Genomic DNA, 23932 nt, shown 5'->3' on the forward strand with positions numbered 1-23932 from the left:
TGAGTCCTGTTGTGTTCTCTGATAGATTCCAAGTAATCAAAATGTATGAAACAGGCACTCATTGAGGGACAGTGGCTGTCTTGAATGCTTTTGATCCACAGGTTTGCGTATGTCCTAAATGAGATTCATGCGTTTTTTCCCCCCCAATGCCAGGATATTAAGAGCCATTAACTACAGAGTGATGTTTAAAACTCCTTAGGGAACTTTTTTCAGTTGCACTTTGTATCTTCTAAATACCTCTCTATGAACCTAAAACAGATTATATTTGGCAGATTTTAGATGTACGAAATGTGTTTTTGATCGAAGGTACCAGGTGCACTATCTTTGAATGTGAGATTAGTGCCATTTCAAAGGGTTGTACTTGAGTAAACAAAGTAAAACAACTCCCATTACACAAGAGGAATGTTGTCTGTGAAGTGAAAAACAACATGCACAGAGTTTCGGTCTGCCCCATGTGAAAAAATGTGAGATCTTAAACACTGATTATAAAAATACCAAAGTTTATAAAGAATAGACGACAAGCCATCAGACCCACAACATCTCTTATTCTCACCTTCCTTTCAGCCTTAACTGGAGACATATTTTATATTTTAATACCTTAAGTAACTATAGCAAAAAAAAACTTGTTTTCTTTTTACCACATTTTCACATTACTAGTATTTGTATTCATTGACATATTCTCAGTACTGTGTGCTGTAGGAAATTCAAGTTTTGTCTTTTTCGTAGGGGGGAGTGATATACTATACTGAAGTGCATGAATAGCTTTTTTTTCTCTTCTTTGCATGCAAAGATGCCCTAGCCTGTGAAACCAGGGGCGGCCCTTAACAATGGTTTATTGTGCAGTGTGCAGGCACTCGACCGTGAACAGTGCTCTCTGAAATAATCGGCCTGTGTCCAACTTTCCCAGGTCAGATTGTTGAAACATGAAAGCAGAAGATTATGGCATTCATGAGAACCTTGCTACTCTGAAACATATGATAGCAAGTTAGAACAGATACAGAATTGATTCTGTTTTTGACAGTACATTCAGTGTGTCAGGTTGTTTTTGTAAGCATATACACCTGCTAAAAACACAAGCAGAAACTGTGAAATAGTACAACTTCAAGAGCAGTGTTCTAGTTGCACAACAGCCTAAAAAGAGCTTTCAAGAAGCATATACAGCTTTGCTCATGAGTAATAGCAAGTTTAAAAACACCTTTTTTTTAAGTTTGTGAAATGAAAGAGGATAATGCTCCCTCCTCTTTTGTGAAGTCCGGCCTGTGTTTTCCTGCAAACAGAGACTTCAGCCAATCACTGCATCCCTGTAATCCATTCATGTGACTAGGTTCAGTGATTAACCCTAAATGCCTCCCATTTGCCTCCTCTCCGTTGTTGCTTCTTCCTTCCCCCACCTCCTTCCCTCTCTTCCTCCCATTGGCTGGGTAGGCGGAGAGAGAGACAGAGAGAGAGAGAGATTGAGTTTCTCAGGTCTGAACCAGACAGTCCTGTTCAGTCGGCCGTCATAGAAAGAGAGTTAGAGCGAGACCGAGAGTTTGAGCATGCCTGACAGGTGGAGTCCTCTACATCTAGACCTGGAATGTGAAATCTGGGGAAGCTAACAAAGCTTGCCCTGTTTGTGAACTCTCACGGCCATTATGAAGGGACAGGTGGTCTTAGGACCCCCTATGCCATTTGCTCCAGTGCCCTGGGACTTCAACAGGCCTCCTCCCAAGAGAGGTAAGAGCGTCGAAGAGTTGGTGAGTGAGGGCTGGGAGAAGGAGAGATGCACACAAATGCTGCATTTTCAACAACAGCAACAACTTCAGCATCAGTCAGTCATGTGCCCTCAGGACTTCAGACCTGCACCGGGACACTGGGAGCACCAGGCCTACCTCAGAGAAGCCAATGGGTACCGTCAACAATGCTGGGAATATGAGGACTGGGACAAGGTCCCTTACCGAGAGGTCCCTCCACAACAGTTCTTCTATCAGTCCCCAGAAGCAGTGTTTCAGGAGCCGAGGAAGCCACAGGAGTGGACCAGCAATCACTGTTTCTATCAGCATCAGGAAGAACTGGATTACTCTGACCACAGAGACTTTGCACAGAGCCCAAGGAGTAAGGAACGTCCTGACTATGTGACCCAGTACCATTCTTGGGAATCAGATGAGTACTGTGAGGAACGAGAACCTTATAGTCGCAGAGATCGATATGCATACGGTTTTGACGGGGACAGCCAGGACTACTACGATAAAGAGCTTGATGATTACAGAGATTGGGACCGCAGGGGTCGGGATTACTATGACCATAAAGAACTAGATAAGTATGACCGCAGAGACAAGCACTATGACAGTAAACATCAGGAACATTACGACTCCAGGAAAAAGGACCGGTACAGATATAGAGAAGCAGACCACTATGACTCCAGAGACAATTACCAGCATGAGCGCTATGATCGTAGAGAGAAAGACCAGAGTGATGACAGAAATAGAGACCGCAATGACCGTAGTTACTGTGCAGAAGACCGTAGGAGAGGTGTAAGCTACCAGAATAGAGACAGGGATTCAATCGACCGAAGAGACTATGACCGGTATTTTCAAAGGAAGGGAGATTATTATGACTACAAAGAAAAGGAAAAGATCCGCAGTGACTTTAGGAAAGATGACAGTTGTGGCCATAGAAAAAGAACAGGAGAAAAGGACTCCTCTAAACTAGATGACAAAGAATGGTACGAGCGTAAAAAAGGTAACCACTATGACCTCAAACTGAGAGACCGATATGATTACAGAGAAAATAGCCAGTCTGAGCAGAGGGATCGCTTTGAACCTAAAGAAAGAGACTCTTATCAGTACAGGGAGGGTGATCAATTTGATTACAGAGAAAAAGATGATCGAAACTACTGGAAAGATGAACGTTATGATAGTGGTGTTAAAGACTGCTATGAAGACAAGGGTTGTGAGAGTGATCAGTATGAACAGAAAAGCAGGGAGCGTTACAGAGATGTAAGGTCAAATTCCTTAGATCCGAGACAAGAGTCTAACCACAACAGTGGAAGACACTGGAAGGAATGGGAAAAGGATGTTTATCAAAAGCAAACACTGAAGGAGAGACGGTCGTATGAGGATTCTGTTAAACTCAGTTATGACCGCAAGGACCAGTACTGTGATCGCCCTGGTTCAGGAAAAATGGATATGGAAAGTCAAGGCCGGACAAGGAAGCCTGCTTATGTTGGTTCACTTGATAGGAACAGCTTTTATAGGAAGACAGCACCCAGCTCTCTCAGGAAGTCAGAGTTTGCAACCAACAGGAAAAAGAAACAAGGTAAGGCACAGTAGTACCAGCAGCACATCCAGTACTATGACGATAAATCTGTGAGGAGCAAAACACACCTTGAGGTGGCTGTGGGTGTTCTTTGATGTAACTGAATGAGTCGACTAACAATAGATAGTAAAAATCTCCATATGAATATCACTTGAGGTTAAAGCTCTCTTTTGACCTTGTCCTAGAGCTCTGCTTTAGGACATCTCCCAATCAATTCAGGAAACCGCAAAGGTGCTGATTGTGCTGTCACCATCTTAATGCATAGGTATGCATGTTTGTGAGACTGCCTATTGAAGCTGTCAGTGTGGAGCAGTGTGGTGTTTCACTTGTTTTTTTTTTTTTCATTCTTGGAGGTGAACTTGGAAACCTAAAGGGAGTGGAGAACTGGTCCAACAGGTTTTGTTAGGTTTTTTTTTGTCCCCCTCTTTTTTGCCTTTCTTTCTTTCTTTCTTTCTTTCTTTCTTTCTTTCTTTCTCTTTCACTCCATCCCTCCTCTTTTGAAACTTTTTTTTTCTTTTGTTTGACAACCACTAAGTATTTTATGATGCCACAGCTTCAGACAAAGAACAAAAACAACAATAAAAAAAAATAATGCACCAAAATGCTTAAAGCTTTAGACGTACTATTTTGCATCAGGATTTCAAAATCCCTTTTGCCACGAACTTTAAATTGGTCTCATTTAGACATTTAAGCTACATCTGTTTGAAAGTGCAATACATAACCATTTTTAATACAATATCTGTGTTTATATTTTTCATGTTTTTAAGTAAAACATTTGCAAAAAGACTTTTCGTTTTTATATATTTTCTTCATAAAGTATTTTCATATATTTGAGCTTGTAAATGGTTAATTTAATTAACTGTTTACTCTGCCTCCATACCTATATCTAACATAATGTTGACACTAATACTTCTACTAAATGAATAAATGTTTAGAAAAGTTAGTTGACAAAAAAAGCTACCATGTTGCCACTTGGTTTGTGATTTAGTTTTTTAATGCAATGACATTCATACATCTTCTGTATGTCAATTACTTTCCAGATTTTTTTGGGGGTCACTCTATAGACTTTATGCCACAGAGAAACAAGTGCGCAGTCATTTTTAAACTTCTGTTTTCGTGGTCGCTCTGTATAGTCCTATAGCATTGCTGTTAGCTGGTAAAGTGGATTTACCTGTTGTTAATAAAAGTAATAATATGCATTGGTAATGGTCAAAGCGGAATGTCAGTAGACTGGGAAGATTATAAAATGAGTGTTTAATTCATAAATTCTTATGGCCTAACAAACTCAGTCCAGGTCTATATCTGTACTATCTACTCCTTCAGGTTTCACTGACAGTCAAGAATGAATGGTCCTCAGCTATAACTGCTTCATTAGTGCTTTTATGCATGAGGTGACATTGTTATTGTTGTCAGTGATTGGTGATGGGTGCTTGGCATACGTGTCTCAGTGGGACATGCGTCTGGCTTGTGTCATGTCCGACACAGAGCAGGTGGTCAGTTCAGCCCAAGGTAATCCTCTATATAGCCTAGTGCTCCAGTCAGCACGTCGGTGTGGAGGAAAAAGAAAAGAGACTCCAGTGCAAATCTCTGGGACTAGCATGTGCCTGGTACCAGAACCCTCCCCCCAATACATGTAGCCTTCAAAGACCTCTTACTATTGAGTTTGGGGCCCCATGAAGAGGAGAGGAGGCCCAGTCTGACTCATAGTATTAGGTTATCTGTTTCAAGCTTCACAGAACTGTACCTCTGTACTGGTTCACATTCTCTTTTTTTCTTATTTTGTAAATGTTGCTGTCCAAAAGCAATTTCTGTAGAGCTACATTCTTATTAGTAGAGTTTAAGAAGTTACTCATTAGTAGAGTACAGTTCTTATAAATAGAGTTTAAGAAGAAATGTACTGTTCATTTTAATATTAATAATTATAATTTGTAATAAAAAAGCCAGATACAAAGTGCTTTGACTCGTGGTTCTCTATTCAACAATGAAGTTTACTAGAAATTTTAGAGGTGATTTGGTACTAAGATCACCAGCCTGTGTGTGTTGGTGTGCCTTAATTTATTTAGTTGGCTGTTGCTGGTCTTTGTAATCCCTGTGCAGCTGCCCATGCCAGTGGGCTAGAAGGGGATTAGGTGGAAACCTTCAACCAACCCTCACACAACATTTGTACAACATTAAGTCAATGGCCAGCTTGGCAGACAAAAGCCTCAAGTCACAAGCTGAGGAGGGAATTATCTAATTAATGTAGGTCAGGAGTTCTTACACATACACTGAAAAACAAATGCTACATTAATTCTCCGTGCCACACACCATTGGTTTTGCCCTTGACTTACTGCATTTTTAACTTGAAACTGAATTTTTACCCACGTGTTGAGAGTAATTTTTCTTCCAACAACTCAAAAAGTGCTAGTTTATCAGTACACAGACCCTTCATGACTGGAACAACACAGTGGGCATGAGTAGCTATGATAGTAGGAAAGCTCTTCTTTGTGTAAATGTAAAGGGAGGGCTTTTGGGGGAGCCGTATATTACGTCTTCCTGTTTGTTCTTAAACCGTTTGTTTTGTCCCAGTAGGCCCCCTGATGACAGACAGTGAGTGTTAGGATGCTTTAAATTACGACATATCTCTGTAATGCTAATCTCAGGGGATTATATTAGATTTAATGACTTGCACTACACCAGTATACACATTGAGTCATGAGCGTGATCTTATCTGATTCTGTGAATCAAGAGTTCTGTGTGAAGAAGTTGTTTTGTGAACCTGATATTCAAGAATACCAACAAGATTAGCCAGAATAATGGTGAGATTTTGATTACTTTATATGTGATGAGTCTAGACAGGTTACACAAAGTGCATGCAGGTGTTCTTAATTGTGTTGAGAAAGAGAAGACGACTGAAATGTTACAGTAGCTGAATATGAAAACTGTATTGCCAGCTGCTCGATATGGAAAAATGTACAAAATACAAGAAAAGGAGTACGGACCATTTTGTTCTTTTGAGAGTGAAAGTTTAAGAATCCACACACCCAGAGTTAGAAGAGTGCAGTTGTTTAAATTTTTGTTCACATTACTGGTAAAGCTTACTATAATACAATTATTTTATTTTATTTTTGTTTTCACAATATATAGCTAATTTAATCTTTTACACTGGAAAATGGACCGTTTTATTGGATTTGAGTGTCAATTTCATTGCAATAATGGATTGCCTCAAAAGAGTCTAAATCTCCTCTCTAGAATTCCACTTTAAATGACATGGACTCACAAAGTCTTATTTGCAAACAATGTCCCTTTATTTAAATTTCCAAGTAAGGTTATGATGTTTTGAAACAAGCATGCGTCTGAGAGGATGTGGAGTGGTAAATGGAATGGTTGCTCACGTTTATTACGGGTGTGTCACATCCCACACAAATCCGACATCTGACTACAACAGAGCACTGGAATGTGAACCCGCAGCCTTCTGCACCGCAAAAAACAAAAAAACGCAGATTTCCGTGACGCAGGTTTCTGCACCAGACTGCAATAGTGTGGTGTAACTAATAATGTGTAAAGAAGTTTTAGCCCTTTTTCTGTTCTTGTATTTGAAATGACTTTTTGATTAATTCCACGTATATATGCAGGATTTCAGCAGAATGTGTACGCCTTGCAAGATTTTGAATGCAACATACTGTCATTTTCCAAGCCGTGTTTACTTCGTTCTTAATTCTGACTAGTCCTATAAATCTGTCTGAAGGGCTGGATTTTTGTGGCTTGCAACATCTTGCAGCTTTCACTCACACACAATGTGTGTCTCGCTCCTACACTTACTTTCATGGCAGTTGTGAAGGGTATCCATGGTAAATGGGCGGTCTTATGTGAACTTTGTCCCTACACACACTGGCCTGATAATTCATGTGACCTTAGACTAGAAAGGGATGAAAACATCTCAGCGCAGTCAGATAGTAAAACAGTTTCACTTGTTATAGTGTTATCGTTTCATTTTCAGAGTCATATATATATATATATATATATATATATATATATATATATATATATGGCAAATGCTTCTATAATGTCATTATCTATATAGTATTGTTCATTATAGAAATAATACATCATATTCGAAAATATTATTTTATTTGTTTGTAGAAATAAAATGTATACAAAATATTATAGTTTATCAATTATTTTATTATGTATTAGCATCGCCTTAGATAAGTAAATAAATAAATATAATAAGTGAAGTATCACTTATCATGTTTGAAATTCACTGGACCTTGATGCACATCAAATAAAATGGGCGCCCACCTGCTTCCCTGTTACACCTGAACAAAGACTATCACTTTAAGCAGAAACAGATTAAGACTGCTGAAAGGCAAAGAGGCCTTGGCATTGAGAGGTCCTCAAGATCTTGATGGAATTTAGGCTCAGTGATGTGGGGCCAGGCCCCAAGTCATTCCCAAAACATGGAGTAGAGCTCCCAAAATGAGAGTGTCAGTGCAGTGTGTGTAACGGCCTCAGAACTCCAGCTCCAGGCTTTAGCGGACGAGTAACTGTCTCTGTGCTTGCTCAGTTGTCTGTAATGGTGCAGGTTCCCATGCATTCAGATGGTAATGCAGGGACAGAATGGATTTTGTGTCTTCTAGAGAGAGCCTTCCCTGTTGATACAGTGGGAATGAGGGATTCTACCCAGCTTTAGAGGAATGCACCGCCTGTGACCTTTGGTGTGTGTTTGTGTGTGGCAGTGAAGATGAGGAGTTTGGGGAGGAACAGGTGGGTGACGTCTTAGAGGCCCTGTTCTTTCTTTAAGCCCTGCTTGAGTCGCCAACTGAAGAGTCTTCTCTGCATAGATAAATTGAATTGTTCGGTATGAAATGCAAATCAGTGTCAGGTTCATGGATTAAGGTGTTTTTGATTAAGTGTTGTGTGGCGGTTTACACTGCTTTACGCCTTTTGACTTGAGCATCATGTTAAGTTTAATTGTCCATGGTTGTACTAAGGTCTTTTCAGATTCAAGAATAGTGGTTTATGGAGCATGAACATTGGTAGATTTATGATCATTTTTTATTTGTTCCTGAGCCTTATTTTAACCAGTAATATTTATTTTTACAGTAATATATACAATGGTGGACACATTTATTGGAACACCAGTATTATAAAAAAAAATTCAAATGAATTAAAAACAATTGGGCAAAAGCTGGTTTAAATGCACCAAATGTTGATTTAATTTAGTTAATAGAAGTTAATTGAAAAAGAAAAACTACTTATGACATTATTTTTGACAGCATCCTCATTTTACAGCATTTTTAAACAATTGCCTAAAACTTTTAACAGGACTGCAGCCATGCAGGTAGGTTTCTTGAAGCATCTTGGAGATGTTGCCACAGTTCTTTTGGATTTAGTCTGTCTCAGTTTGTTCTGTTTCTTCATGTCATTCCAGACAGACTGGATGATGGTGAGATCAGATCTCTGTGTGGAGCAGCGGCTGTTGTCAGACTCTTTGTGCAAACAGTCTCACTGGATTATGACAATTAATGGCAAAATTAATGTTTGAAAATGTAAACTGATATTTCCTACTGCCACACTACAGCAAAAGATAGAAATAGCTGACTTAAAACCATTTGTTTAGCTTGTGAAAATACTAGCATTCTAATAATTGGGGCTACCACTGTATTATTTGCCGTATCATATAAAATTATGTTATATTGTGTATGTCTCTGCTTTCAAATGGAAAAAAAATATTGATACAAATGTCAAATGTCATAAAAATATTTTTTACTATATTGCTATTGAATTAAAAGTCTTGTACAAGCATTATATCATCAGTTTATTTGATCAATTTAACACATTCTTGCTGAATATAATGATTCATTTATTTTCAAATAATTGAAGTGCCTCCAAAATTTTTAACAAGATATTTATACAATTAAATGAAAGCTTTAAATTAGATTTTAAAATCCAACAGGTAAATAATCTTGTCACCATTTTTTATATGTGTTTAAAAAAGTAATTTATGTTTGGGAAACTAGTTCTGAATTGTTTGGGGTACAGTGTTTTCATGACTTTTTTGGCCGTCCCTTGGGTTTGCTATTGTGGGAACTATGTAAGCAACACATAGAACACATTGGCTGGAGCACAACCCTGGATGCAGACCAAACATAATGTCACAATCAATTATGTCCACAGAGACAGAAAGAGAAGCCTTTGTGTATGTGTGTGTGCTTAGTCAAGATTACCCTCTCTGCCATTCACCAGACCATAACACACATACAGAAGCCTATGAGCACAGGAACACACGGTCTTGAAATTAAACCGTTCTAGCGCAGCAAGCTCCAGTCTAGTGTTAATTTCGTCAGACGAGACGAAATATGACCTTTTTTTTCATGACTAAGACGAGACTATGACAAGACTGTCCACACTGTCCAAAAACACTAAGACTAAATTAACATGCATTATTGTTGACGAAAAAGAGGAGATGAAAATGTTTTGTATCAAATAAAAACTAAGATAAAATCTCTCTTCATTTTCGTCTACAATCGTCTCTGCTTTTTCATCAGCTGTTACACCTTTAAAATATTCAGAACGAGTTTGCGGCTTTTCGCTGTTGCTCAAGTTACAGGACTCAAACTGCTGAACACACAACACCCAAAGCGAACACGAGGTACGACCACATGCTAGGTCGAAGGAAGAGGCTCGATATTTGTTATCAAGAAATAAAATAGTGTGTGCGTAGAAAGAATTCGTCCACACGCCGCTCTAAAAAAAAAAAAAATTCCTGAGCGCAAGTCCACCGTCTAGGCAGGCTTTTTGTGTTAAATTATATTTCCTGTCGCTACGCAGGCTCTTTTATTGTACATGACAGCTTATTTCCAGATGACCGGTCTTTGCATTATGATTAAAAGCAGTATCAATAAAGTACAAAAATGTGATCAGGTTAATCATTTGTGAATGTGTCTCCTAAATCAGAAATTGAAAACCAGACACGTTTAACATTTGCGTTCAACAAAAATCATTCAGCAAGTGTATTTTGTCAGGTAATTATGACATTTAACAAATGTTTGAGATATGTGAAACACTATCAGAAATAATGTGTTATAAAAAAAAAAGACTACAATTTTTTGACTAAAACTAGACTAAAATTAAAAGACTTTATCGACTAAAACTTGACAAAAAAAAGATTTGTGAATGACTAAATATGACTAAAACTAACAAGGAAATTTGGCACAAGACTAAGACTAAATAAAAAATAGGTGACGAAATTAACACTACTACAGTCCCGTGCTCAGTCAAATTATCTGCTGTCTGTTTCGGTTTTGGTTTCTCTCCCTACTCCCTGTTTCACACATTTACAGACATTTTCACCTTCGCACATTTAACCTTTCCTCGTAAATCACCAAACACCCACAGACCTGATTCATCTTGAGCTTTGGTTTTATTTATATGAAACCATGAACCATACGCATTAAAGAGGTCTGAGTAAATTTAGTTTAACTGACTAATAAAAAATGTTCAGTATGACAAAGAATCAACCATATCAGATAAACCAAATTTCAGAAAATTCCCCGGCTCAAATTTTGGGAAAAATGTTTACATTACATTTTTGCAAAGTGACCCACATTTGGGTTTTGACCACTGAAAATGTGTACAATTTAATGATTTAACCCTAAAATTCCAGTAACTCCCAAACCAAATAATATAGGGCCTTAAAATAAATATGCTTAAAGGAAAGTTTGTGGAGAGCCAATATCTAAAAGGGCATTAAGATATCTTTAATGCTTCTTGAGTTACAAGCCATGGCAGCTTTGGAGAAAAAACTTGAAAAGTGCTCTTCCCTGGTCTTGTGGGGATCTTGTGGGGTCATTACCACCATAAATCCCCAATATTCATAATAGTTATGCATGATTGTTTTTTGATGCCTGATTCTGAGATTCAGTTTTGAAATTGAGTGTTTTATTGAAACGCTTTTGTTTTAGACTGTCTGAGCTCACAGTAGTTTCATGGATAAGACGAAAACTCTTGAGACCATTTGAATGAATGGATGTATTTTGAGAGAATTGCTCTTTGAAGATCTTCTTGTTCAGAACAATGAATACTCTAGGCCTGTTAACTAGATGTAGGTCACAACAGATTGTGTTATAATGGTAATGTGTTTTCATGTACAGTCTACTGTATGTGAAGTAGAACAGTTAGTACATGGATGAATGATGCTGCACAGACCAAACTTCATTTAATCTTTCATAAGTATTGTCCACACATTAATGGGCTGTGTACAAAGACTTAGAACTAAATTAGAGGGTAGCTATAAATGACCTCCTGTTTTGTCTTCTTACTTTTCGCCAACAGGTTTGACCATACAGAAGCCTAAAGCTATAGAGTCGATGGCAAAATTAATATTATTAGTAGTAGTTATTTATTGTTTTTATTTAGTTAATTATAATTGTTTAATGGTTGTATTGTGCATGATTGCTTTCATTATATCAACATTATATTACTTAAGCATTAATACACAGTTGCCCTGTCTCTCAGAACAGAGGTTCTTAATATTTCATCTATGAACAGTTTCTGTTTTGCTGTAACATTTCAGAGGTCAAATGTGCAGTAGAATTACAAGGCCTTTTGAGTTGCATTCAAATCTCTTATCAGTCTTTACTGAATCAGCAACGTTAAAGGTTTATTATAGCATGATGTCAGTGTGAGTCACCACATCAGATGGCTAAGACGTCTTAAGCCAGAAATAAGCTAAATGAATCTCTTGTTCCCATTTTGACTAACACAAAACTGAAACTCTGAAACTCCCACACACACAGATAGGCATGACGATTATACAGTATACACTTACATATGCACCAATATCTTTGCATCTTTCCTTTAATTTGAAACTTGATGGCCTTTCTATAAAAGCATTATAAAGTTCTTGTTCAAATCCCAGCCTCATCCCAGATGCCTTCCCCTGCCTCCTGAGAGGGTCCATGTCTCACTGCGTGTGTTGACAGTCTTTTGTACTTCCATGAAGCACCATCTAAGGCAGCATTGTGGGGAGGCACCCATGTGTGAGAGCAGATCACCCCCACACACACACTCTCCTGCTCCAGACCCATCTGAGTGCCAGTTTTGACCGAAGAGATCAAAGAGCAGTCAAACTAAACTCCCAACCAATACATCCTCTGGACAGCCAGTGGCAACACGCAGGGCAAACTGCCTTCTCTTTCCCATTCTAACTGGCAGCTTACTTCATGTTATCCCTGTTCTTTCTCATGTTTAATAAATGTGCATAATCCATTCAGACTGGTGTGAAATCTTTTATTATGTCTGTCCTGGCAGGATAAAGGTCTAATGGTGTGATCTTTCCATCCATCCATCCGTCTTTTGTTCATTTGTTTGTTCATTCTATCATTCTTTCTATCATTCTATCTATCCATCGTTCTACCATTCTATTTCTCTGTTGTGTTAGAATGATATAATCTATCTATCTATCTATCTATCTATCTATCTATCTATCTATCTATCTATCTATCTATCTATCTATCTATCTATCTATCTATCTATCTCTTTTTCTGTTGTTCCTTCTTTCGTCTATCTGTCTATCTATCAATCTGTCTGTCTGTCTGTCTGTCTGTCTGTCTATCTATCTATCTGTCTATCTATCTATCTGTCTGTCTGTGTGTATTTTGTTTGTTCGTTCATTAGTTCTGTTGTTCATTAGTTTGTTTATTCTATCTGTCATTTGTTCGTTTATTCTATCGTGAGTTTATTTGGTTGTTTTGTCATATGTTCTGTCAGTTTGTCTATTTATGTGTCATTTTGTTTTTATCTATCTGTCTATCCATCTGTCTGTCTCTTTTGTTTGTTTGTTCATCCATCCATCCATCCATCCATCCGTTGTTTGTTCTTTCTTTATTTCATTCATTCTTTTAGTCTGTTATTTTTTAATCATTCATTCTATATATCTCTATTATTATATCTGTCATTCTGTTGTTTTATCTGGAGGTAAAGGAATGATCTGAAAAGTGCGATGGACACATTTTAAAACTGCCAGGTTTATGAATAATTATTTGCCAGTTTTCGTCCCAGTGGTAACTGGTTTTCTGAATTCTGTTTGACTGCAGCAGCCGCAAAGTTGTTTTATATATCAGTAAACAGCTTCTTATTTATGCTAATGTTGTGTTTCACACCGTTGTTTTTTCAAAAACAATAGTTATCGTGTCAGACAGTGTTGTAAGTTGTTTGTGGTTGACGAGCGCACTTTTCCATTGTCTCTCATTAGAGATGACCCTGCTTGCGTCCCAGCCTAAGTCTCTAGAATCATCTCCGGCGTCATCAACCACCACTGAAGACCCCGAACAAAGGATGCTGGAGAAAAGGTCAAAGGTCATCGAGGAGCTTCTGCAGACAGAACATGACTATATCAAGGATCTTCAGATGTGTGTGAAGGAGATCATTCTACCTCTGCAGAAGATACAGGCAAGAAACCTTCAACAAGCCTGAATTATGTATTTATGTAATAAGAACCATTCAAACTGTCATCTTAAATATCCACATGTCCTATAGGTCCAGAGTATTGATTTTGATGGTCTTTTTGGAAACATCAACTCTGTAATTGACCTTTCCGGTCGACTCTACAAGACCCTCCAGGATACTGACTCAATAGGTTAGAGCAAAAAAAAATCTCTGAACTCACATTATAGATTCAGATCAGTATTTATATTGCTGTTTTACCATATTAATTTTTATTCATCCAGGGCAAGTTTTCCTGGACTACAAAGGTGAATTGGAGGAGGTTTACAAGATCTATTGCCAAAATCATGACGATGCCATCTCTTTACTGGAGACCTATGAAAAGGATGAGATCATCCAGAAGCACGTATTGGAATGTCTAGAGAAGCTCAGGTAATTTTCACTGCTTTTTTTCACGAATCAGACACCTTCGGTTCATTGCATGGTGTGGTTACCACTACCAATGCATGTCCAGATCCAGTTAAGCATGCCAGTCTTGATGTTTAACAGTGTGTAACTGTATGAGAAGAAGTTAAGTGGGACACTAATTGTGCGATATTTAACACTACACATGATCTGTCAGTTTTAATGGTATCTGGGATTGTCTGTCATGTGGTGTAGACAGAATATTATAGTAGTACATCATCAACAGAAACAATGCCGCAGGGTGTGCTGGTTCTAGAGGAACCAGTCTATAATTTTTTTTTACTTGTACTTTGACTCATCTGATTGGACACAGGTTGACTAAAGACATGTGGCATTCCAAAACAGTAAACATCATTGCCCTTCTCTTTATCTGGTTCTGAAGTTTTATTTATGATATTATACTTGAACCTGATTAAAAAGCCAGGTGCCACATGGGATGTTCACTATTTTGTATAAAAGTACAATATTATTCAAAGTTTAGGGTCAGTATGATTTTGCTGTTGCTAAAAAAAAACTGCTTCACATAAATGCTATATTTTTTTTACGTTCTGCTGATCAAAGGATTCTGAAAAAAAATATTATGGTTAACAGCACAACTCTTTTCAACATGAATAATAATAAGAAGTATTATTGAGCCCCAAATCAGCATATGAGAATTATTTATGAAGGTTCATGTGACACTAAAGACTGGAATAATGGCTGCTGAAAATTCAGCTTTGCCATTACAGGGATCAATTTTTAGAGTTTATGATCAAATAAATACAGCCTTGTTGAGCATAAGAGACTTCTTTTAAAAACATTGAAAAATCTTTCCAACCCTGAACTTTTCAATGAGAGTCTATTTGCATAACAGTGAAGCTTTATGTCTTTCAGTTTTTAGATCTTTGTTATTGTGGATTAGTAATGCATAGCGGGAGAGGAATGCACCTTACCTAGTTTCACCACTTTGTTAGTTTCACTGTTTCTGCACACGTTCCTCTAGTGTTATATTTTTAGGCTTTATTTGACCTTAAACACAGTTTGCCTGTGGCAACCACATTTCTTGACTAGTTTCTTATTGTAAACATTTATACTGCCATCTACATCTTTTAAGCTAAGTCGCTTCCTGTTAGTACAGAATTGAGTTTGTTCTTAATATTTGCTTCAGTGCTTTACCAGATCAAGCAAAGAATACAAGGAAATATTCAGCATATTTTCCCAGAAGTCCCAGAAATGTTTTTTTAGTAGGGAGTGGGAACATTTGTCCTGAGTATTGAGACATTTGCAAAATGAATTGCCAAGTCTACGGCTTAGTTTTATCCCAAATGACTCTGATTCCAGTCTAAAAAGAAATTGCTAACATGTTGATTCTCTGGCAGGATGTTACTGTAACCAAGCTAGCCATGAAAAAGTGGAATAAATCCTCTAAAAAAGCTCCTTAAGAATAACGTCTGGTGTCTTTTATTACTTTTGAACTTCCACACTTGAGTGCACTAGACTCTGACTGACATTTCATTTTGGCTCTCAGTGGGAGAACAGAGAGAGGCCAATGGAGGCCCCACAGAGTCTTATTGCTCGCCTAAAGCGGGTCACCCATGGCATGAGTTGCCCCAGCAACAGGCAGCTTATTAATCAAGTGCACAAATAGTTTTTCAGTTTCACGTTTGTCGTCTTGCCCTTTTGCCCGCTGCATTCGTGTTCATTGCAGCATAATGGCAAGACATGACTGTTATTTAAAAAATAAGCTGTGTGAAACAAGGACATTATATGTGAGAAGCTCCTTAGCTTCTTTCTAATAAGAGACAGAGGTGGTTTAACCCGACACTGTGTGTTTTGTTCCCTTTCTCTCCTCTTTCTCCTCCTCCTTCTCCCCTGACAGAGGGATATACCGTGAGTGGTAAGTTTAACACAACTCTACAGCAACTGCATGTGAAGCGCCTGACAGCATGCTGAACATTTATTAACCTGCGCAACCCTTTTCTCCTTGTGTTCGTGTGTGACCAGGGGGCTTTGTTTGCTCTGTGTGTGTGCAGTGTGTTTTGTGATCATTTCTTTGTCAATTCTGAGTCATATTCTGACTTAAATTTGCACAAATGAGTAGGGATAGGTATTGTTATAGTTATAACGCTCCTTTTTCTTACATCATCTTGCATATAAAAATAAAATCCCTTTGTTAATGCTGTAAGTTGTGGAGTAAAGTGTTTCAGACTGATTATTGTTTTGAACTATGTTATTACGAAGTCATTTGATGTCTGAAACCTTGTATTATGAACACTCGTGTTTATGATATATATCCTTTGTCGTGTTATTCATTTTTAAGTCACTTTGGATAAAAGCATCTGCTAAATGAATTTTTAAAAAAAATCTATTAATTTGATTACATTGGAAGTAGTGTATGTTTTTCATTCTCTCAAAAGAACCGAATTGTTCAAATGTAGGTCACGATTATATATGTATATATATATATATATATATATATATATATATATCTATCAGCCCTACAAGTTGTGCAAAGCAATTTTTTGAATCAGAATATGACCCCAGTGGGAAAAGTTTTTGTATTGTTTTCTGGCAGCTGATTTAATGCTTTGTGGTGGCATGATGTGAAACGGTTATTAACACAATCTCTGAGCTCACGATGTGGTACTTGAAGCAATTAAACCAACATAACAGCCGTGTTATTTGTCTAAGGGCACAAAAAAATTTATTTAAACATACTCTAATTTTTATGCGATGTTTCACCCAGATTCATTGGTTTTAAAATATCCTATTCTGCAACATCCAAATCATGCTTTAGCATTTTGATCTCCTCTGTTTTCATCCCATCAGTCAGAAAGTGTGCACTCTTTGTTAGAATGTCTTAGTGGCCTACTGTGTCAACTGTAACCCTTTTTAAAGTGGTTGACAGTGAGCCAGTGGATAACTGATGGATGAAAACAATGTGTGTGTTCAGTGACCCCAGTCTGTTGTCAGAGGAGGGTGAAGAATGTTACCTTGATGAGCGTCTAAATCTCGTTTTTACTTCATCTCCCTCTCTCACCCTATTGTTCTGTCACAGGGGAAAGACAAACTACATTAATCTAGGTTCCTTCTTGATAAAGCCGGTCCAGAGAGTGATGCGTTACCCCTTGCTCCTGATGGAGCTGCTTAACACGACTCCTGAGTCACACCACGACAGGAAGCAGCTCGCAGAGGCAGTGATGTCCATTAAAGAGATCAACGTCAATATCAACGAATACAAAAGGAGAAAGGATCTTGGTATGTGACTGTGTTTATCGTCTGTCTGTCTGATGGGATGTCTGCTATCTAACTGAACAGCACCATCTGTTGTCTACAGTGGTGAAGTACCGCAAAGGCGATGAAGACCGACTCATTGACAAGATCTCAAAGCTGAGTATGCACTCCATCATTAAGAAGTCTAACAGAGTGAGCAGCCATTTAAAGCACCTGACTGGGATCTCACCTCAGGTACATTGGCACTGCCGTTAATGACATCATCATTTCTGGACTTTAGAGATTCAGTTGAGAATAATTGTAAACCAAACTGCCCTTCATTCCTTCTTAGATCAAAGATGAAGCTTTTGATGAAGCAGAGAAAGGATTCAGACTCCAGGAGCGACTCATCAAATCCTTCATTAGGGACATCTCCCTCTATCTGCAGCATATTAGGGTATTGAAATGATCTCTGAATACGTTCTTTATTAATCTTCCCATATTTCAATTCAGTATTTGATGTAATTTTGCCTGACCCCTTTTAAATCCAATAGGAGTCAGCCTCAGTAAAAGTTCTGTCCGCCATCAGTTTCTGTGACATCTACACAGAACGGCAACAGCATATGGACCCTGAACGTTTTCAAAGAGCGCATCGATGCATCAGCGACAATCAGTTCACAGAGTTTGTGAGTAGCAAAATAACCTCACATTACCTTTCACAGCAAAAAAACTTATTAAAGGGATAGTTCACCCAAAAATGAATTACTCATCGTCTAGTCGTTCCAAACCCGTAAGACCTTCGTTCATCTTGGGAACACAAATTTAGATATTTTTGATGAAATCTGAGAGCTTTCTCACCCTTTATAGACAGCAACTGACATGTTTAAGGCCCAGAAAGGTAGAAAGGACTTCATTAAAATAGTCCATGTGACATAAGTGGTTCAACCTCTCGTAAACACGTGTCGAAAGCTGACACGGAAGAAATTGTGGAATTAAGTCATTATTTATTTATTTTTTTGCACACAAAAGATATTCTCGTAGCTTCATAGAATTATGGTTGATCCTCTGATGTCACATGGACTATTACAACAATATCTTTACTACCTTTCCGGGCCTTGAACAACATGGTAGTTCAGTTGCTTTCTATTCTGGGTCAAAAAGCTCTTGGATTTCATCAAAAATATCTTCGTTTGTGTTCTGAAGATGAACAACGTTCTCACATGTTTAAAACGACATGAGGGTGAATAATTAATGAGAGAATTTTCATTTTTGAGTGAACTATCAATTACTTTCATTGGGTGTATGACAAAACTGGTCAAATAGATAGACAGATATCACTGAGACTTGGGGCAGTAAGCAACCATACATACATTTTGATTTGTTTTTCTAGTAGTTATTTCACTTACTGTATTTTTTACACCATTCAGTATTAATTTGAATTAAGCACATGATATACTGGCATGAGATATGTCTCAAATCTTTCTAAATGCATGTCTGTCTTCGAGCAGAAGGAGAGGACAGAAGCCTTAGTCATCACTCCCCTCACCCAGCTGCTCAATATGTTCGCCGGTCCCCACAAACTGATCCAGAAACGTAGAGACAAGCTGCTGGACTACGACAACTGTAAGGAGCGTGCAGAAAGGCTGAAGGACAAGCGTGTGCAGGAGGAGCTGCAGAGGGCGAGAAATAACTATGAAGCTCTGAACGCCCAGCTGCTGGATGAGCTGCCCAAGTTCCACCACGCAGCCGAAGATCTGTTCACCAGCTGCGTGAGGGGCTTCACCCAGGCACAGAGAGATTTCATTGCACTCACGCTGGGAGAGCTCAAACCACTGCTGCAGGTGAAGACATAGCTTTATCATGCTCTGTAACATTCCTGTGAGGTCTTCGGCCGCAACCTTAATTCTTTTAAACTTAATTTTATGTGTTTACATCTGTCTAGCTGTCCGGTTTGGGTGGTACAGAAGGAAATCTGGTGTCCTTGTTCCAAGAGGAGCACACTCGCGTATTGGATTTACTTCAGAGCTTCAGTTTCTTTCCTGATAATCTTCCTACAACAACTGTACGCAAGCCTTTTGACAGGAAGACTCTTGAGAAACAGAACTCAAAGAAACAACAAGGCCCTGTGAGTTTTCCTAATGCAGCCTGATCCAAAACAGACATGTCTTCTTAACATTATCTAAAATGGTAAAAACTCATTTTCATTAATTAATACTAAAATGACAATAAACATTAGATGAAAATCCATCTTTAAAAATGTAAACGAAATTAAGAAATATTGCCTTGGCAGCCAATTGAAATGACATAAATTTAGGTTAAAGTACTAAATTACTAAAACTGAAATAAAAATGAATTAAACTTTTAATAGGAACATTTAAAAAAAACACTTACAAAAATGACAGAAGCGCATGAAATTATTAAAACAAAAACAAGTTCAGATGATAACATAAAAATAAAAGGTACTTTAAAATATTAATAAACACTAATAGTTTATAACACGGTTTCTTTGCAATAACAGTAATTAGTTTTAAATCTGCTTAATCTTAAACAGGCAAGATTAAAAACAGCTTGAACCAAGATGGATAGCTGATCGGCCCAGTTTTTAAGCGGTTTTGGATAGAAACCTAGACTAACATGTTAATGTATGCTGGTTTAAACTGTTTTGGTAGCAGCACCGTCAACCATGGTGATAAAAGACCATGTCCAATTTCTTTCCATTATTTGTTTTCCTCTTTTTCTGTTCCTCATTTCTGTCTGATTTTGCAGCCAAACCAGGTGCAACAGACGGATGAGCACCGCGCAGGTCTTCTAGCAAGATATGGCCCAGAGAAACTTTATCAAGCTGAAAGAAATTTTAACGCAGCACAGGACTTGGACGTGTCTGTGCTGGAGGGAGACATAGTGGGTGTCATCAAGCAGCAAGACCCCATGGGCAGCCAGAACCGCTGGCTAATAGACAGTGGAGGTTTGAATCACATTATCTGTGTCTAATACATGTGTCAACATTTCCTAAAATACAAATGACTCAAACACACTCTTTTTTTTTCTCTAGTTACAAAGGGCTTTGTCTATAGCTCCTTCTTAAAGCCCTACAATCCACGCAGGAGTCAGTCGGATGTTTCCATTGAGAGCCAGTCTTCAAATGAGTCTGGCTACGGTGGCTCCTCTCCCATGTTCTCACGGCAGAATAGTAACAGCACTCTGACTTTCAACCAGGAGACATCAACTGTCAGCTTCTCAACGGCGATGCCTCCACACACTCGCACGAATCAAGAGACCACTCCGAGAAAAAACAGAGAGGCTTCTTCAACCAACAGTCAGAGGGATTCCCTCGAGCCCACCTTCAGAAGCTCTCCCAGTAATAAAGAAGTGCCTGAGACAGCCTGTCGAAATAACAGGGAACACTCAGAGCCCTCCTATCGAAACTCCGCCAATCACAGAGACTCTTTAGACCCTGAGAAAAACACCCCTACCAATCACAGAGACCCTTCAGACTTCTCTGAGAAAGATTCTTGTCCCTCCAGGTATGAACCATCTTCGAGGTCCCACGAATCGCGTGGAGGTTATAGCTCACAGCAGAGACTAAATGGAGACCATTCCCTACAGCAGAGAAGATCACAGTACAGTCCTGAGGAGTATATAGATCCAGAGCCTGAACCCGAGATAGATGGACACCAGGTGAACTAAATCACTCCAGAATTCAGTGATTGCATTCTTCAAACATTAAATGAGAATATCATGTTAATTAGCCATTTTGTATACACATTGCATAAATAAGTAAAACAATTCCAATAATTAGTTATTTTAAATAATTAAAATGCAATTACAACATGAAAAATAATTTGTTGTAAATATAATGTATAATAAAACAAATAAACTGTATCATATTAATAGGTTCGGATTTGTCTTATGTTGAAAAATAATAAGTCATGTCCTTATTAGTTATTGTTAGTTAGAAGTTATTACACCATTTGATAATTAAAAAATTGTGTGCAAATTAATAACTGTATTGTTATATTTAAAAAAGTAATGATTTTGAGTAATTTTATATAATTGTACAAATAAATATAATTTGTAATAAATACAATTTATGTGCAACAAAATAATTAAACCACATTATTTGACATCTGTGATTCTTCAAATTATTAGGTCAAGTTTTTATTTCATGGAGCAACCCTGATATTGATACACCACTTTGTCATCAACAATCAACAATTCTGTATATAAATTAATAATAATTATCATCATCATATATATTATATATATATATATATATATGTAAAATAACTGAACAGGTTTTACTTCGTTAATGATTATGCATATTAATTTTTCTTCTTTATATTTTCTTTCAGATATTTTACGCTCTTTACTCCTTCAGTGCACGGTGTGCAAATGAGCTCAGCATTTCAGCCAATCAGCAAGTCCGAATCCTTGAGTTCCAGGACATGAATGGTAACCAGGAGTGGTGGCTGGGAGAGGCCGGAGGAAGGAGGGGTTACGTCCCATCCAACTACATCCGCAAATCTGAGTACACATGAGCTGGACATTTGAACAAGAACAATCCCCAGACCACTACAGGCAAACTCATTACGAGGAGAACACTACAAAAGGACATTATTGTGCCTTAAATATAGAGGAGATGCACTGATGTGGTGAAATGGTCATTGCTACTGATGGAAAAAAAAAAGCCCTCCATATTGACTACAGTCAATGAATAGAACTCCTGACTCCTACTGGTCATAGAGGATGGTGCAGGTGGGGTTTAAAACAATGAACTAGTATGGACTGAGAGGCAGTTTGGTGTTAAGATTCAATGATCTGACATGTTCTGCTGTTCTTGGATACTCCATTTATAGTGTTAGCGCTTAATTGCTCCATAGAGAGCATTTTGATGTGTAGGAGTGGAGTGGAGGACTTGTATTGGGCATGTGTGATTCACACTGATGGGATCGGTATTCCAGGACTAGCATGATAGTGATGTCCATAATTAAGATTGCAAGAGAGTGAGTGTTTGTTTGTGTGCCAGTGAGTGTGCAGAGTGTTTTGAGATGTTGCCTCCCTTCATCTGACAATCATAGTGCACCTAGAGAGAAAATAAAAGATTCTGCTGGGTTTCAGTGAATGCGAACAAAATATATATGAAGTGTTTGGATTTATTCCCCATTATGGTTCTCAGATGATAACATAATTACCACTGGTGACCATATCTTATTCCTGAAAATATGAATTAAATGCAAGAGACACTTTTTTTAAGGTACAGTGTTTTTTATCTTTTTACTTTTTGATAGCATTAAGTTTGCCACTTGTACTTGAATGCATTTACAAGTTAAAACTGACATGTTTTGAGCAGTTGTGAGATCATTTGATGTGATGCACCAACAGATGAACTCAGAATATTTCTCTCATGTTGTATATACTGAGAATGAACTTCTGCACTCCAGTGTCAACTGATCCATTTCTCCTCTTTTAAATAAAAACACAATGTCGACTTCACTTATTTCAAATATTGTTTTGCTTTTGAATGATGCTTTGACAATACAGATCAGTTACACCCAAATAAAAGTACAAAATAGATTTTTATTCTTGTATTAACATTCATTTTCTTTCAGCATTATTGGATTAAAACTGTCTGAAAGATAATTAAACATATGAAAGATGCAAGAAAAAAATGCATAACTAAAACCTTAATATTAAACATGTTGAAGCATGCAATGTACTTTTCAGTAATTGTCAGAATTAGTTTGGGTATTTTTCAGTTTACTTTACGCACAAAAATAAAAGCAAATTATAGAGCCTATATATTTTGATGATACATAAATGTAAATATAGATTCACTGTAGTCAACTGTCTAAAACAGTAGAAAAAAACAAACATTTTATGCTGGGTCCTAACTGTTTGTAGGTTGGGCTTCTCATTGTGGTAGTTGCATTAGGTCTATGTAACATTTGATCACAAAACTCTCACTTTGATTTTATGGTGTCTCTGAAATACCATTTCTATTATATTTTTCCTTGAATAGTACTGGTGATTTTGTACTTGTTTTACAGTAATTTTACCTTTGAAAATTCATATGCAACAGTTTGATGAACTGTGTTTACATGATCATGACAGTGATTCGAACGAGGAAGGAAAAAAGGTTGGAAATGGGTGGTGTGAACCTGAAGAAAGATGATCCAGCAAAAGCTTCTTGAGGTAGAGAAAATCATTGTTCATGAGAACTATACAGACACACCTGAAGCCCTGGATAATGATATAGGTCGGATTCATTTTCATTCAGACTCGACATTAAATTACCTCAGTGCTTTGGTAGACAAATGTATGTAGATATTTGAGTGTAATGGATAAGAAAAAATATATATTAGTGACTGGATTTGATTTCAAAATGTGGGCACTGCACTCAAAAGTGAAGGACAGTGAACTTGAGTTTGAAAGGGTGTGTTTAAGCAGACTAAATGATTAGAGAATTCCAATTATGGCATTTTGAAAAAAATAAACCAAATGGATGAACGCTTTACAAAAAGACCTAGATGCGTTTAAATCTTTTTTATTA

The 23932-nt window shown here is 37.6% G+C and overlaps 1 protein-coding gene across 3 annotated transcripts in view; it reads left to right on the forward strand.

Moving 5' to 3' along the window:
• dnmbp (dynamin binding protein) overlaps nucleotides 1–22864 on the forward strand; it is a 50626-nt gene extending 27762 nt beyond the window's left edge. The window contains exons 1-14 of one of the 3 annotated variants that reach the window (XM_059532551.1): nucleotides 1473–3297; nucleotides 13535–13731; nucleotides 13819–13918; nucleotides 14010–14157; nucleotides 16049–16066; nucleotides 17228–17427; nucleotides 17507–17637; nucleotides 17735–17839; nucleotides 17937–18068; nucleotides 18891–19223; nucleotides 19325–19507; nucleotides 20149–20347; nucleotides 20435–21060; nucleotides 21735–22864. In XM_059532551.1, the coding sequence (XP_059388534.1) occupies nucleotides 1635–3297; nucleotides 13535–13731; nucleotides 13819–13918; nucleotides 14010–14157; nucleotides 16049–16066; nucleotides 17228–17427; nucleotides 17507–17637; nucleotides 17735–17839; nucleotides 17937–18068; nucleotides 18891–19223; nucleotides 19325–19507; nucleotides 20149–20347; nucleotides 20435–21060; nucleotides 21735–21920 (4221 nt within the window). In that variant the 5' untranslated portion in view covers nucleotides 1473–1634 and the 3' untranslated portion in view covers nucleotides 21921–22864. Of the gene's footprint in view, nucleotides 1–1472; nucleotides 3298–13534; nucleotides 13732–13818; nucleotides 13919–14009; nucleotides 14158–16048; nucleotides 16067–17227; nucleotides 17428–17506; nucleotides 17638–17734; nucleotides 17840–17936; nucleotides 18069–18890; nucleotides 19224–19324; nucleotides 19508–20148; nucleotides 20348–20434; nucleotides 21061–21734 lie in introns of those variants that run through there. The other 2 variants (XM_059532549.1, XM_059532550.1) reach the window with 2 other exon arrangements.
• Nucleotides 22865–23932: the final 1068 nt, after the last annotated feature.

The sequence above is a fragment of the Carassius carassius genome, chromosome 40 (genome assembly GCF_963082965.1).
Source record: "Carassius carassius chromosome 40, fCarCar2.1, whole genome shotgun sequence".
NCBI lineage: Eukaryota > Metazoa > Chordata > Actinopteri > Cypriniformes > Cyprinidae > Carassius > Carassius carassius.